The sequence below is a fragment of the Leopardus geoffroyi genome, chromosome E3 (genome assembly GCF_018350155.1).
Source record: "Leopardus geoffroyi isolate Oge1 chromosome E3, O.geoffroyi_Oge1_pat1.0, whole genome shotgun sequence".
Classification (NCBI taxonomy): Eukaryota; Metazoa; Chordata; class Mammalia; order Carnivora; family Felidae; genus Leopardus; species Leopardus geoffroyi.
Window position 1 is genome coordinate 26,579,288 of NC_059340.1, and position 13,449 is coordinate 26,592,736.

At 47.4% G+C, this 13,449-nt stretch overlaps 1 protein-coding gene across 4 annotated transcripts in view; it reads right to left on the bottom strand.

Moving 5' to 3' along the window:
• VPS35L (VPS35 endosomal protein sorting factor like) overlaps positions 1-13,449 on the bottom strand; it is a 117,193-nt gene that overhangs the window by 1,754 nt on the left and 101,990 nt on the right. For 3 of the 4 annotated variants that reach the window (XM_045461665.1, XM_045461663.1, XM_045461662.1), the window contains 2 exons: positions 10,991-11,156; positions 5,082-5,200 (listed from right to left, as the gene is read on the bottom strand). In XM_045461665.1, coding sequence (XP_045317621.1) covers positions 5,082-5,200; positions 10,991-11,156 — 285 coding nt within the window. Of the gene's footprint in view, positions 1-5,081; positions 5,201-8,382; positions 8,443-10,990; positions 11,157-13,449 lie in introns of those variants that run through there. The other variant, XR_006708371.1, reaches the window with a different exon arrangement.

The window sequence follows — 13,449 nt, forward strand, 5'->3', positions numbered from 1 at the left end:
CAGGTATTCTGCTCTGTGCTTTACAGAGCTCATCAGAGTTACCTACACAGCAGATCTTTGTGGGAGGCATACTTCTAACCAGCTGCATGAAATACATGTTTAGCACTGTCTCTCAGGAATCCCAACCCCTGGTTATTTAAGCATCATGCTAGGTGCTGGGGTGAAGGGACTTAGCAGGTGTAAAGTTATGGACTGACTTTACAGAGTCCTGGACTACCTGGGTGGGCCCAATTGAATCACTTGAGCCCTAAACAGAGAACTTTCTGAGAGACAAGTCGGCAGAAGGAGGGAGACTGGAGATCAGAAGCATTTGACCACCATTAATGGGTCTCAAGAGGGAAGAAGAGGGGCCAAAAGCCAAAAAAACAGCTTCTAGAAGCTAAGAACCTCTAGCCAAGAGCCAGCAAAGAAACAGGACTTCAGTCCTACAACTGCATGGAACTCAAGTCTGCCAACACCCTAAAATAAGCTGGTCAGTCAACATCTTGATTTTGACCTTGTAAAATCCAGCCAGCGCCAACTCAAACTATGAAAGAATGAGTGTTTTAAGCTGTTGAGTTTGTGCCAATTTTCTTAAGCTGCAATAGGAACCCAGTCCACTCCCATTGTTGTAGAGGCCTCCAAGTTCAGAAAGCTTTGGGGAATTTGCTCACAGATGACAGCGCAGAGGTCCAGTTGTCCCACTCCAGCTGATAAGATATTCCCATAGGACTCAGTGCTGGCATCACATTAGGAATCCAGACTCTGAAGAGGCTAAGAGTTGCCTCTGTCAACTACTCTAGGTGGACAAAACCAACCTACTAATCATGCATCTGTCCATCATTTCACAAATATTCATGGGGCCTGGACTCTGCTAACTGCTGAACCAACTTAACCCCTCCTGCCATCCTCTCCCAAGTGAGAATTTAAAATATCTTGGTGGAGGAAAAAAATAATGACCAAGGAGCAGCACAGCTGGGTGACGGTGGCTGAATGGCAAGGAAGAGACACCCCCACCCCCCGTTGAGTCTGCTTTGGCAGCAGCCTGGACCAGGTGACAGTCCTAGAAGCTGAGCTGACTCAACATCACAGTCAAAGAGTGGGGTCATCCTGTGCAGGGCCCAAGCCTGCAGGCACAGGGAACTCCTGACTGCCTGCTTTGGGGTCTTTAATGAGACAATACAGTTCTACCCCAACCGGGAACCTGGGCAGAGATGACCATTCATTGAGTTCCAGCCCAACCTTCTTGCCTTTTAAAACTGGCCCTGGTCTGATGCTGGGACTACAAGAGTGCACCCTTTCTGCTTACAAGAGGAAGCTAAAAGAAAATTCTATTTCAAATACAACTAAAAGAGTCACCCCTGAGAGAGGCCCTTGAACCACATTTCATTGAAGTGGGAGAGGTTTTTTTTAAAGTCAAACAAGAGAGACCATATCTAACAAGTGGCTATTTTTCCATTCTGGATCTTCCCAGTAAACATTTTACCCTAAAAAGCTCAATCGACATGTGGTTTAAGTGCATAGCCCCTTAAAAGTGAAATTATTAGAGACAGATCTGAGGGACGAGAAGTCATGCCAGCCAATAAGCAAAGACCCAGAAAACCACAAACACATTATGAGAGGACCAAATAAGCCTTGAGCCCCCCTCCTCTTCTCCACGGTTTTAAATAGAAAAGAGCTTTTCATTTTTTGCCTTTGAGAAATGTCATTTCCAGGAAGCTCCATGGATCTGGCATGATTCCCAGCTTCACCACACCCAAATAAACAGCTTCATACTCAGGAGTAAAATGGCCAACTCCATGTGGATTAAGGGGACAATTTTGGAAGTAGGTCTGCTACCAGCAACGAGAGATGGGATACTCAGGACTGGCATCAATCAGCATTGGGGTTTTTCAACAGCATGAAGCTTCACTCTCCACTAGGTAGAAGAATCTGACCCCTTTTTCCCAGAGACCAGACTCGAGAGGATCCCATCTCCAGGGATCCTGCCATGACACGGTTGTCTGTGTTGAATTTTACAGTGCACTGTTAAAAGGATGATCTGTTCCATTTTAGCTCGATCCACCCATATTTTTCTAATAAATGTGCATATATAGAAGGACATTTTCATTTAATGTCCCTGGTATTTATGGGGAGTTAAAACGTTCTTTTGAAAAATTCCAACTTTGCTGTTCTCTCAGAACCCTGATTCAGAGTCATTATCACCATCAATGCTCCCTCCTTCAAGAGAAAAAGAGACATAAACATTAAATTACAGCACTGTCCCCTCCCACTCCCTTAGCTGCAAGTATACATTCTAAGACACCCTAGTAAATGTCTGGAAGCACAGACAGTACCGAGCTTTATATATACTGCTTTTTCCTATACATACATACCTATGGCAGTTTATAAACGAGGCACAGTAAGAAATTAACAAAATAGAATTCTATAATAAAAGTTATGTTAATGTGGTCTTCAAAATATTGTACCGTACTCGCTCTTCTTAGGATGTAAGGTGATAAAATGCCTACATGAGATGAGGTGAATGATGTAGTGTTAGGCTACTACCAGCCTTCTAATGAGATGTCAGGAGGAGGAAAATTTGCTTGTGGATCGTAGTTGAAACCAGGTACCTGCAACTGCATGATGGGGCAGGGAGGTGGGAGGACGATGACCGGACATAACTACATATTTATATATATATATATAGTTCTCAGGTTTATTTTTATTGTGAGCTTGGGGGTTTCTAGGCTATGGTCGTTTATGCTGTTGGTGGCCACCTGTGATTAAACCCAGCCTGTTGCATCAAGTTGAAGAAATGTATTTATTTTCAAGCCATGTGGCAAATTTTTCTTGAGTGTAAGCTGTTAAACACATACCATTGCTCTGAGGGCCCTGGGTTTTAAAAATCAGGAAAAGGTACTAAGAATTTTTCACGGCAGAGGAGCAGAGGGGGACCTAACTAGTGAAGCAAGTGGAAGCTGAAGGTGAAGGACTCCACTCTGTGGGGTAGAAAGAGCTCTCGCCTGAAAACCACCTATTTGTGCAAAGGAAAGCTGGGTCTTTAACCCTAAGAGTGTTTGAAAAAGGCCTCTTCTAATACTCACTGGTTTGATAAACCAGTTTCTCTGAAGAAACTGGGGTTCTGATTCTGCCCCTTGCCCAGACAGCCAGGCGCCCTCAATGTGTTAACTTCTCCAGAGTTCTGTAGCCCTGTGTCCAGAAGGGTCCCCAGGTTGGTGGGACACCCCCAAAGTACACTCCCTCCCTAGAGAGGGCACTGTGACCAACTCTGGACCCAGGGCAGCAGTTCTGTATTTTCCTTCTGCCTCTTGGACTGCTAACCCTAAGGCTGGCCCTGAACTTGGCAGGGGCTGCTGGAGAATGGAGTCCAGAAAAAATACCTCTCTCTCTAGCACCTGCTTGAACACCCTGGGGATGATGGGAACCCAGAACACAGATGTATGTCACACATACGTACACCCACAGCTGTGTAATATTCTGGTGGTCTTCTGGTGGGGCAGGGGGATAAGGGCAATGGTGGTGTTTTAAATAGCCCTGGAAATGAGTAATAATTTAACTTGAAATCCAGTTTGATCTTACTCTGTATTCAAAGGATTTGATGGGGTGGGGATGCAGCAGCAAAAACTAGGAACCAGAGAATCTGATGAAGGGAAGGAAGGGGAAGGCTTGGAAAGCTACTGGGAAGCAGGCAGTCCAAAATCTGCCTTAGGTTTGGGAAAGGGAATTGAGCAGGACACAGGCAAGAACAGGGCCTGCCATGATGAAATCCGGAATGAGCCGTCAGGTTGTCTCTTGACAGTTGGGAATAAAAACACCCAAAATGCTCAGAGCTTCAAGCTGACAGCTTGGAGTAGTAAAGAGCAAGACCCCGGGGAGCATGTGGAGGCAGAAACAAATTCAAGTGCCAGCTGACCCACAGAATGCAGAGAAAGGTCAGGCGTCAGCTCTGACAGGATCCTCAAGTACTGCCGGCCTCCACCCCCTAACGCAGTAACAGATATGAGCCTCGGTCTGAACAACTAACTGCCTCGGCCAAACCTGAGACGGGCTTCTGGGATCCATCTGTCACCCACATGTTTGGGTTGAAGCTGCAAAAAAGGAAGTCATGATTGGTCTAACAGGGGAAGGGAACTAGGTAGTTCTGTAGATTGGACTAAGTGAAAATTAACATTAAAATCAGTTAAGCATCTAACTTTATGGAGAACATGGAAAAACTGCTCTAAAAATGTAAAAGATCTAGCATCTGATACATTGGTGTATTCTGTGGGTAAGAACATGGGTTCCAGAAGACTGCCTTGACCACATATCGTGTGGCTGCCACTCCAGGATTTTGTCCTTGCCTGTAAAGTTTAAAGGCACAGCTAGCTGTTCCCACCTCACCCGACTGTCCTGAGGTTTAGGTGAGACAATGCATGCAGAGTTGTCAACACCACACTTAAGTAGAACAAAGGCTGGAAAAACAGAACCTACCATCATAGGAGGACAATAACCACATGCCACTTCTTACAAGATAAGCAGAAAGGCCTTGGTTGAGGAGGGCAATGCAGTCGTTAAAAAACTACTACTGTAAGCTGGGAGGTCTGTAGGTGGGGACCCTGGTGTTCATTCACCAGAGGAAACCCAGGGCTGTGGAGAAACCTCTGAGCCTCCATCTCCTTTTCTGTACAGTAAGAACAAACACAGCACTTGTACCTTGGCATGAAAAAAACGCAGGCAAAGCACAGGCTGTTTATTCAGTATGTAGTGGTCAAGGATTTGCTGTATGCCAGCCTCAGGGTGTGGGGATGCTGTGGTGAGTGACAGACCCTAGAGACTTAACCTCAGGCACAAGGAGGTCTCCAAAACTCATGGCGCAAGGTCCCTGTCCCCATGGAGCTTAAATTCTGGTGGGAGAGGCAAACAACTGAAATAAGCAGAACATTTCAGAGAGTGACCAAGTAAAGTAGGAACAAAAGCCCTGGATGGAGCACTCATCATGTCTGCACATAAACACACTATTCACGTGAATGAGTTTCCTTTCCAGAATGAACCAACATTTGCCCTAGAAACTTGTGCACTCAGAGCAAGCAGCAGCAGGGGGACAGGCAGAGGGCACCTACCTCATCCTTGGCCAAGGTTTTCAGATGCTCCAGGATCTGAGCCATCACCGTTTCACACAGCTTGTTGTTTTCAGCCAGAAATTTGGTGTCTCCCCCATAGAGGCTGTCGTTGGAGTCAACTGATGGAACAGACCAGAGCAGTGAGCAAAATGTGGTATGCCCATTCAAAGGAATATCATTTAATCATAAAAAGGAATGAAATTCTGACACATTAAAACATGGATAAATCCTAAAATCTTTGTAAGTGAAATGTGCCAGACACAGAAGGGCAAATACTGCATGATTCCTCTTTTACGAGCTACTGGAATAGGTAAATCCATGGAAGGAAGTAGAATGGAGGTCAGCACAGGCTGGGGAGACAGGGAGGGAACAGGAAGTCACTGTGTATTGGGTACAGAGTGCTGGGATGATGAAAAAATTCTGGAAATGGACGGTGGTAATGGCTTCACAACATTGAATGTACTTGATAAAACTGAATTGTACACTTAATGATAGTTAAAATGGTAACCTTTATTACTATGTGTATTTTAACAATTTTTTTCAACGTAAAGTCTTAGTACAAAAAAGTCGAGATCTCTGATTACAGAGACCACTCCAAAGGATTTATTTATTTTAAGAAAATAATCAAGGGGTGCCTGGGTGGCTCAGTCGGTTAAGCATCCAACTTCGGCTCAGGTGATAATATCATAGTTCGTGAGTTCGAGCCCCACGTCGGGCTCTGTGCTGACAGCTCAGAGCCTGGAGCCTGCTTCGGATTCTGTGTCTCCCTCTCTTTCTGCCCCTCCCCTGCTCATGCTCATGCGCGCGCGCGCTCTCTCTCTCTCTCTCTATCTCAAGAATAAATATTGAAAAAAAAAATTTTTTAAAGAAAATAATCGAGCAGGTGCCCAAAGATGCACATATGTGATGTTTGTTGTTTTGCTGTAAACAGCAGCATTCGTTATATGTTCACTGTATGTTCATTGTAAACTTGTTTAAAAGGGTGAAATGAGAAGTAATGTAAATGTCGATCAACAGAGTTTTAACTAAATGCTCTGTTACAATATTAAATACTAGGAGGATAATAAACGATGTGATCTATAGTTGCTAATTACCATATACTATGTTATGCTATTAGTAACAGTTACAAGACACTATCAATTTTAATTTTAATTTTTTTTAAGTTTATTTATTTTGAAAAGAGAGTGCATGAGTGGAGGAGGGGCAGAGAGAGGGAGAGAGAGAATCCCAAGGAAGCTCTGTACTGTCAGTGCAGAGCTGGACGTGGAGCTTGAACCTGTGAACCATGAGATCACAACCTGAGCCGAAGTCAAGAGCTGGACACTCAATGGAATGAGCCAATCAGATGCCCCAAGCTACTATTAATTTTTAAAAAGTGACAGAACAGTATCCATAGTAGAGCCTTTATATAAATATAGCACACAGATACACATATACCCATGTATATTTCCTAATTTATAGTTGCTTAAGAACCAATTTTTAATTATTTCCTTTCAATTTGTCTGAATCTTTTAGAGAATGGGACAGAGGCGCCTGGGTGGCTCAGTCGGTTGGGTGTCCGACTTCGGCTCAGGTCATGATCTCCAGGTCCATGGGTTCGAGCCCTGCATTGGGCTCTGTGCTGACAGCTCGGAGCCTGGAACCTGCGTTGGATTCTGTGTCTGCCTTTCTCCCTGCCCCTCCTCTGCTCGTGCTCTATCTCTCTCTCTCAAAAATAAATAAACAAAAAAAGAGAACGGGACAGATAATAAGCATGTAGTAATTAATTGATAAAATAATTTCAGACATGTCTTATGTACATTTCTAGTTGCTGTTTCAAAGCAGTACATTGAATACCTGCCTGTCTCACCTCGAAACACCAGCTGACACCATTTTGCTCCTTGTGTGCAAGCTCTCACTTGCTCTCTCCACACACATAGACACACATACACACACACACACTCACACATAATGGGTTTTTCTAGCCAAATCATTTGTGAGCAGATTGCAGACCTGTTGTCTAAGAATAATGAACAACTGCTCCCCAGCAGTCTGCTTGCGCCCCGGCTTCTCTGTCCAAAGGCAATCAATCTCTCATCCAATTCTGCCTGTTTATGGGTCTATGTCTCAACTACTATCCACCATTCAGAGGATGACAGCTATTCTCTTAAAAGAATGTAACAGACTGTGATTCTTGTAAAAGAATGTGATTCAGCCAGTCACCACCACCTGATTTTGCAGGGCAGCAAAACTGCAGCTGGTGAAGGAATTTCTCACATCCACTGCTGAGGACCAGAATAGCTCTTGGCATAAATTCTCAGTCTTACTCCGGGTTGGAACCTACTCTTTCTGATTAGCTCAGCACTGGAAAAGAGAGAAGGTCTAAGACTGCGCATGGCCAACACTCCCCAGGCAGGCCAGGCGTGTGTTCAGAGCAGGCTGCTCGCGTGCGCACACACACACTGCACCTCCTGGGTAAGGGTCTGCTCTGCACCAGATTCCACGCTAGGAGCTGGGGACCCAGTGAGGGCCAAGGCTGATTTGGTTCCTGCCTCAGAGAGCTCACAGACCATTAGCAGATGCAGACCAGCAAACTGAAAAGCCTGTACTGAATGTCAGAAGGGGGCAGTACAAGGGGTTATGGGATCCTGAAATCTAGGCTTGGGACGGAACTCTGGAATTAACAAAGACAGCTAAGCTCCACAGCTTGAATTCACTGGACAAGTGGAAAAAGGGGCTAGGGGGCAGGATGAGTTTTCCATACTTGATAATGATGGAGGGAGCAAAGGGCCAAGTTGAGAATTAAAAGGAAGTTGGTCAGACCAGTGTGTATAGTGGCCCCGAGAGTCCCCTGAGGGAAACATGATATCCCTGGCAGGTGGCCACTAAGAATAGCCCACAATCCCTGCATCTGTCTTGCCCTGCGATCACGACCCTGAACTCTTCAAGGGCCTGGCAGGTGACATGGAGGAGCAAAGGGGCTACAGTGGCTTCACAGGGGCATCCTGGATTGTGGTCTTCCAACTAGCTGGATACACACTATCTGCATATTAAATAAACATGCAGGGGCACCTGGGTGGTTCAGCTGGTTGAGTGTCTGACTCTTGATTTCAGCTCAGGTCATGATTCCAGGGTTGTGGGATTGAGCCCCGTGTCAGGCACCGCGCTGAGCGTAGAGCCTGCTTGAGATTCTCCCTCTGCCCTTCTACCCGACTGGCATGCGCTCTCTCAAATAAAAGAATATAATAAAAAGTAAATAAAAAAGGAACACTCCATGCACAGGAAACTTTCCCTCACACATCAAACACACCTACTCTCTCACATTTGTAGGAGAGCACTGGAGTTCTTGCTCCAGGAAATCTCAGAATGTCATCGGATTAATCTAGAAAGAAAGTAGCAAAGGAATTCTTTGTAAATGCAAAAAAATTCGACCCTAGTTCTTGAGAAGTTCTAACCTGTTTGAACACTGTAAAAGGCTGCCTAGAGTAAGAAAGGGGTGGGGAAACGAAGCACCTCCCTTGGCCCCCTGGGCCTCTCTCCTCCTAAGACAATTGTCAGGTCACAGTTGCACATCCAGAGTAAACACAGCTGGGCCAAGAAAGAAGGAAAACAACCCACCCAGCCTTCCATTTTCTTCTCTAAAAGCCAGAAATCTAGACTCCTGTCTATTGCACATAGCCACACTCCCTTTGCTTGCACTCTGGCTCCCAGTCTGCCAGCTATATAGTTTAGACAGAGGGTTAAACGAATCTGCTCAAATAGGAGGATGAGGAGAGGACAGGAGACAGGAAAGGGCTTACCCCTCTAACAGGGCCCAAAGTTTGCAGACCCAATTCCAGGTCAGTGCCTGGTCCTCAGAAGTGTCTCTACTGTTATATGTGCACTTGGCAAAAAAGGAAATAAAAATGCCAACCAATAGGAGAGCCGGGGTGGCTCAGTCAGTGAAGTGTCCGATTTCAGCTCAGGTCATGATCTTGCGGTTTGTGGGTTTCAGGCCTGCATCAGGCTCTGTGCTGACAGCTCAGAGCCTGGAGCCTGCTTTGGATTCTGTGTCTCCCCCTCTCTCTCTGCCCCTCCCCCACTCACGCGCATGCTCTCTCTCTCTCTCGCTCTCTCTCTCAAAAATTAAAAAAGGCAACGAATATAGGAAAAGGTGCTCAATCTCATTGCTGAGAAATGCAAATTACATTCACTAAAACAGCCAAAATGAAAAAGACTGACTGCACGGAGGGAACAAAGGGAACACTCATTCATGCCTAGTGTGAGTGTCAATTGGTACAACCATTTTGGAAAACTGTGAGACAGTATCTACCAAAGCCGAACATAAGCAAATCCAATGAGCCATCAATTCCACCCGTAGGCATATCGCCAGTGGAAATGTACACCAAGAGCACGTATAAATGTGTTCACAGCAGCACTACCCTCAACAGCCAGAACCAGGACCGTTGGAAACATGCAAATGTTCATCCCGGAGGGAATGAATAAATTCTGGTATGGTCACCGGGTGGAATACTACACGGCAATGCAAAAGGATGCACTCCAGCTATGCACGGCACAGGTGAATCTCACACACACAGTATCTAGTGGAAGAGGCCCGACACGAAAGAATGCTTGCTAAACGATTTCACTGACATCAAAAGTTGAAAATGTACAAACTAGTCTGTGATGCTGGAAGCAGAGTGGTGTGCCCTGGAGAGGAAAGTGGGGGCGATGACTGGGTGGGGGCATGATCTGGGTAGGGGTTACCTGGGTGTGTTCACTTTGTGATGATTCATTGAGCTTTCCAGCTGGCTGTATGTCTGACATGTTATGATTTAATTAAAACACTGTTATTTTATAAAAGGAAGCAGCATGATGCATGCTCCACAGTTCAGGGTGTGACTTGCACTTCCACCAATAACCGGCCACAGGCCCTGGAGTAAACCATGGCGTCTCTCGGAGTCTCCCCTTGCTCATACATAAAATGGGGATGTAAATGCCTGTCTTACACGCTTCAGGGCCGTAAGGAGTACAGAAGAAAGATCTGTGGAGTCTGGGGTGGGCCTTGGCACGCAGTAGGAGCTCAAGTCTTGGGTGCTGTCATCATCCACATCAACCTGCCTCCCTAAGTTACATCTTAACTATTAGCCCCCAAATGCCAGCTAGAGGAAGCCTGAGAGTTGTAGCAGAAGGCCCTCCCTTAGCACTGCAAATGTGTTTCCAGAAATTTCCAAGTGGAGAGACCGTTGCTTAAACCCTGAAGTATGCAATTACTGGCCAACGCACTTTTCACAACAATAGGGCCATTTTGGGAAAACCGATAATTAGAACGGAGGGTCTGACAAGCAGGTGGGTACTTGGCTCAGTGGGCAGATGTCTGGAATTGGGACTGTCCTGTGTTACATCCAGGATGTGAGAAGTCTGCTTTCAAATTCCTGGCAGCAGATGCAGAATTGCTGGTAGCACGTGGGGGAGGCAAGGCCACCTCCTTCCTCCTGAGCATCTGAAATAGGGGTTCCCTGAGCCTCAGCATCACTTGAAGAACTAGGTAAAAACACCCAGGGTCCCACCTGAGTCTGTGGTTAGGGGCAGGCCTGGGAGAAGCTCATGCCTGTAGACCTCAAACCACCTTTCTGGGTTATTCTGTAGCACACCAGAGAGAGCACGGAGTGAGTGCTTGGAGTGCTCCCCTAAACTTGTCAGGTCATCAAAATGATTTTGGATATTTGTTATAGACAAAATTCTCCGGCCTCTTCTTGGGGTTCCCAATTGAGAAGGGGCAGGATGGGGCTCAGGGATCTGCTCAGGTTCTTACTTGGGCGCATGTAGTGAGACCCTGGACTAGAAGTTTCTGGTTCGTAAAACACTAAGGGATTTAAAAACAAAAACATTTCACTGGACTTTCGTGAAATTCCAGCTCGGTGTAGTCCAGTGGGAGGGGCCCCCGCTACCTTTGTCTATGTGGTAGAGATAGGTCTCCTGGCTCATGGCGGATAGGAGGTGCAGGACACAGGTGTAGATGCGGATTTTGTCGTCACTGTTGTCCTCCCAGGTGTAGTCCTGGATCACGTTGAGAAGCTCTCGGACAAGGAACAGGACCCCATGTTCTGGATGATCCTAGCGGAAAGCCAAAAAAGGATAAATAATGCTAGATAGGAAGCAGGAGGAGAAACCAAAAAACAAAAAATCCACCAGGACAGAAGCCCGGGTCCCTCCCTTTAGCAGCTCTCGGGGAATGGAAGTGCCAGCTACTTTGCAGGCGAGCCCACTCACAAGCCTGCTCAAACACCACTGAGAAAATGGACAGGATAACGTTCACCCCGCCGACGAGCATGCCCCAGTCTGGGGAGATGAGCTTGGAGAGCCTCTTTGGGTCCAAGGAATGAGGGAGCTAAGTTACCTGTCAGCTTAATGGCCTGTTTCCAAAATTACACACTGGTTCTATGTGTAGAGCAGTAAAAAGTCCTGCTCCTCCGACTCCAAAAGCAAGATTGTGGGTGTTGTAGCAGATCCAACATCGGAAGCCACCTGCTTTGCGTAAGCCCCCAGTGATCACTGTCACCAGCAAGGGCACCAGCGTTAAATATAGCCTTGCTCTTCAGGGCGTTCAGTGACATTAACAGCTAAAGTGAGGACGCTCTCTTGGGAGAGGAAAAAACCCAAGAGGCAGAGCGCAGAATGGTGTTCCTCAGATGCTGAAATGAATCGGAAGAGAGTGCCGGATGCCACGAAGCCAGCAGCTTAGTTCACTTCCAACAAGCTGCCTGCATTTCTGTGGCTCCCCTTCTGAACATGCTCCATGGAGGCCTACAGCCAAGAGTGAGTGCCCAGCTCTGCCGCCATCGTCTTGCTCACCCGGTGGCCACACCTTGCCCCTCATTCACTCCGGCCAGCACCTTTATGTCTCCTGGGCCCAGCTGGACCACTCAGAATCCTGCCAGGACACAGTGGGCATGCTCAAAATGGTTCCGTGAGGACGAGTTCAAGAAGGATTATTTATCGAGACAGGGGCAGCGTGAAGGGAGCTGGAGAGGAAGGACAGGCGAGGCACTGGGGGCCTCACGACAGCAGGAAGCCCTTACCGACCCTGGACTGAAAGCACAAGGGGGGGAGGGGCGTGACCGGAAGTGCAAGACCCGCAGCTGGAGACAGCACCTAGCAGGAGCCACAGCCTCGGGTAGAAGAACAAGGCCGCTGCCAACCCACGGCCGCATCAGGGTACGGATGCCCCAAACTCGCTCTCCTCCCGCCTTCCAGTCTGCTGTTGGTCCTGCCACTGGCTGAGCGACTTGGAGACCAGAAGGGAGCCCAGGTGAGGCGGTCCCCAGGGGCCGGTCTCCCACACAGATCTCCACGGAAGCGCAGAGCATGCTGCGGCCGGCAGCTCGCGTGACAAGGATGGCTGGCTTCTCGGCCCTACCGCACCCCCCGACTGGAATCTTCATCTGCAAGACTTGGCCACACTGGCTCCTCGACAGCCTCCAGATCCCATCGTACACACCAGCTCCTCAGCGAGGCCTTCTCCGATCAGCGAGCCAGAGCCTTGCTCACCGCTGGCCCCGAGTCTCCATCACAGACCGTCCTGTCTGTAATTCTGCAGTGCAGTTCTCAAGTGACTTCCTCACTCCTGCAGTGAATTTGCCGATACACAGCCAGGACTGCCCTGGGAACACAGTGTGAACGGTGTCCCACCCTGTCCCTGGTTCTAGGACAGTGCTGGGCGCAGGCAAGCACCCAGTAAGTCATGGTGGTTGGATTACAGTTTGAGCACCTTCTATGTGCCAGGCTCTGAGGTGGCTACGAAGACGAATAACAGTAGCTAAGCTTTATGGTGGCTATCGTAGCTTTTCTGTGTTCCAGTTAGATATGATCATGACCACCCCCCCCACCCCCAATTTCACAGATGGCAGATGAGCCACAGAATGGTTAAGTGGCACTGCTGGTAGGTGGAGGAACCAGGGCTTGAGCTCTGACAGTCTGGCTCCAGAGCAGAGATTCCTGTTAATACTGTACTTTTATTGCCCCTCTCTGACTTTATGGAGCTGGCTAACTAGGGGAAGCCTTACATGTAAGCCAGCTATTTTGTGACTATTGTTTTTTTAACCTTTGCTTTTTTTGAGCAAGAAAGAGTGTGAGCAGGGGAGGGGCACAGAGAGAGGGAAACACAGAATCTGAAGCAGGCTCCAGGCCCTGGCTGTCAGCACAGAGCCCGAAGGGGGCTCGAACTCAAAAACCACGAGATCATGACCTGAGCTGAAGTCGGGTACTTAACTGACTGAGCCACCCAGGAGCTCCTCCATCATTGCCTACAATTTTTAACTGAATCAAAATTAGGCATCTGAAGTGGTAACACTAAACCTGTTCAATCAAGTCTGTATGTCCTACCAAATGTTATAGAGAAGCCTGTCCG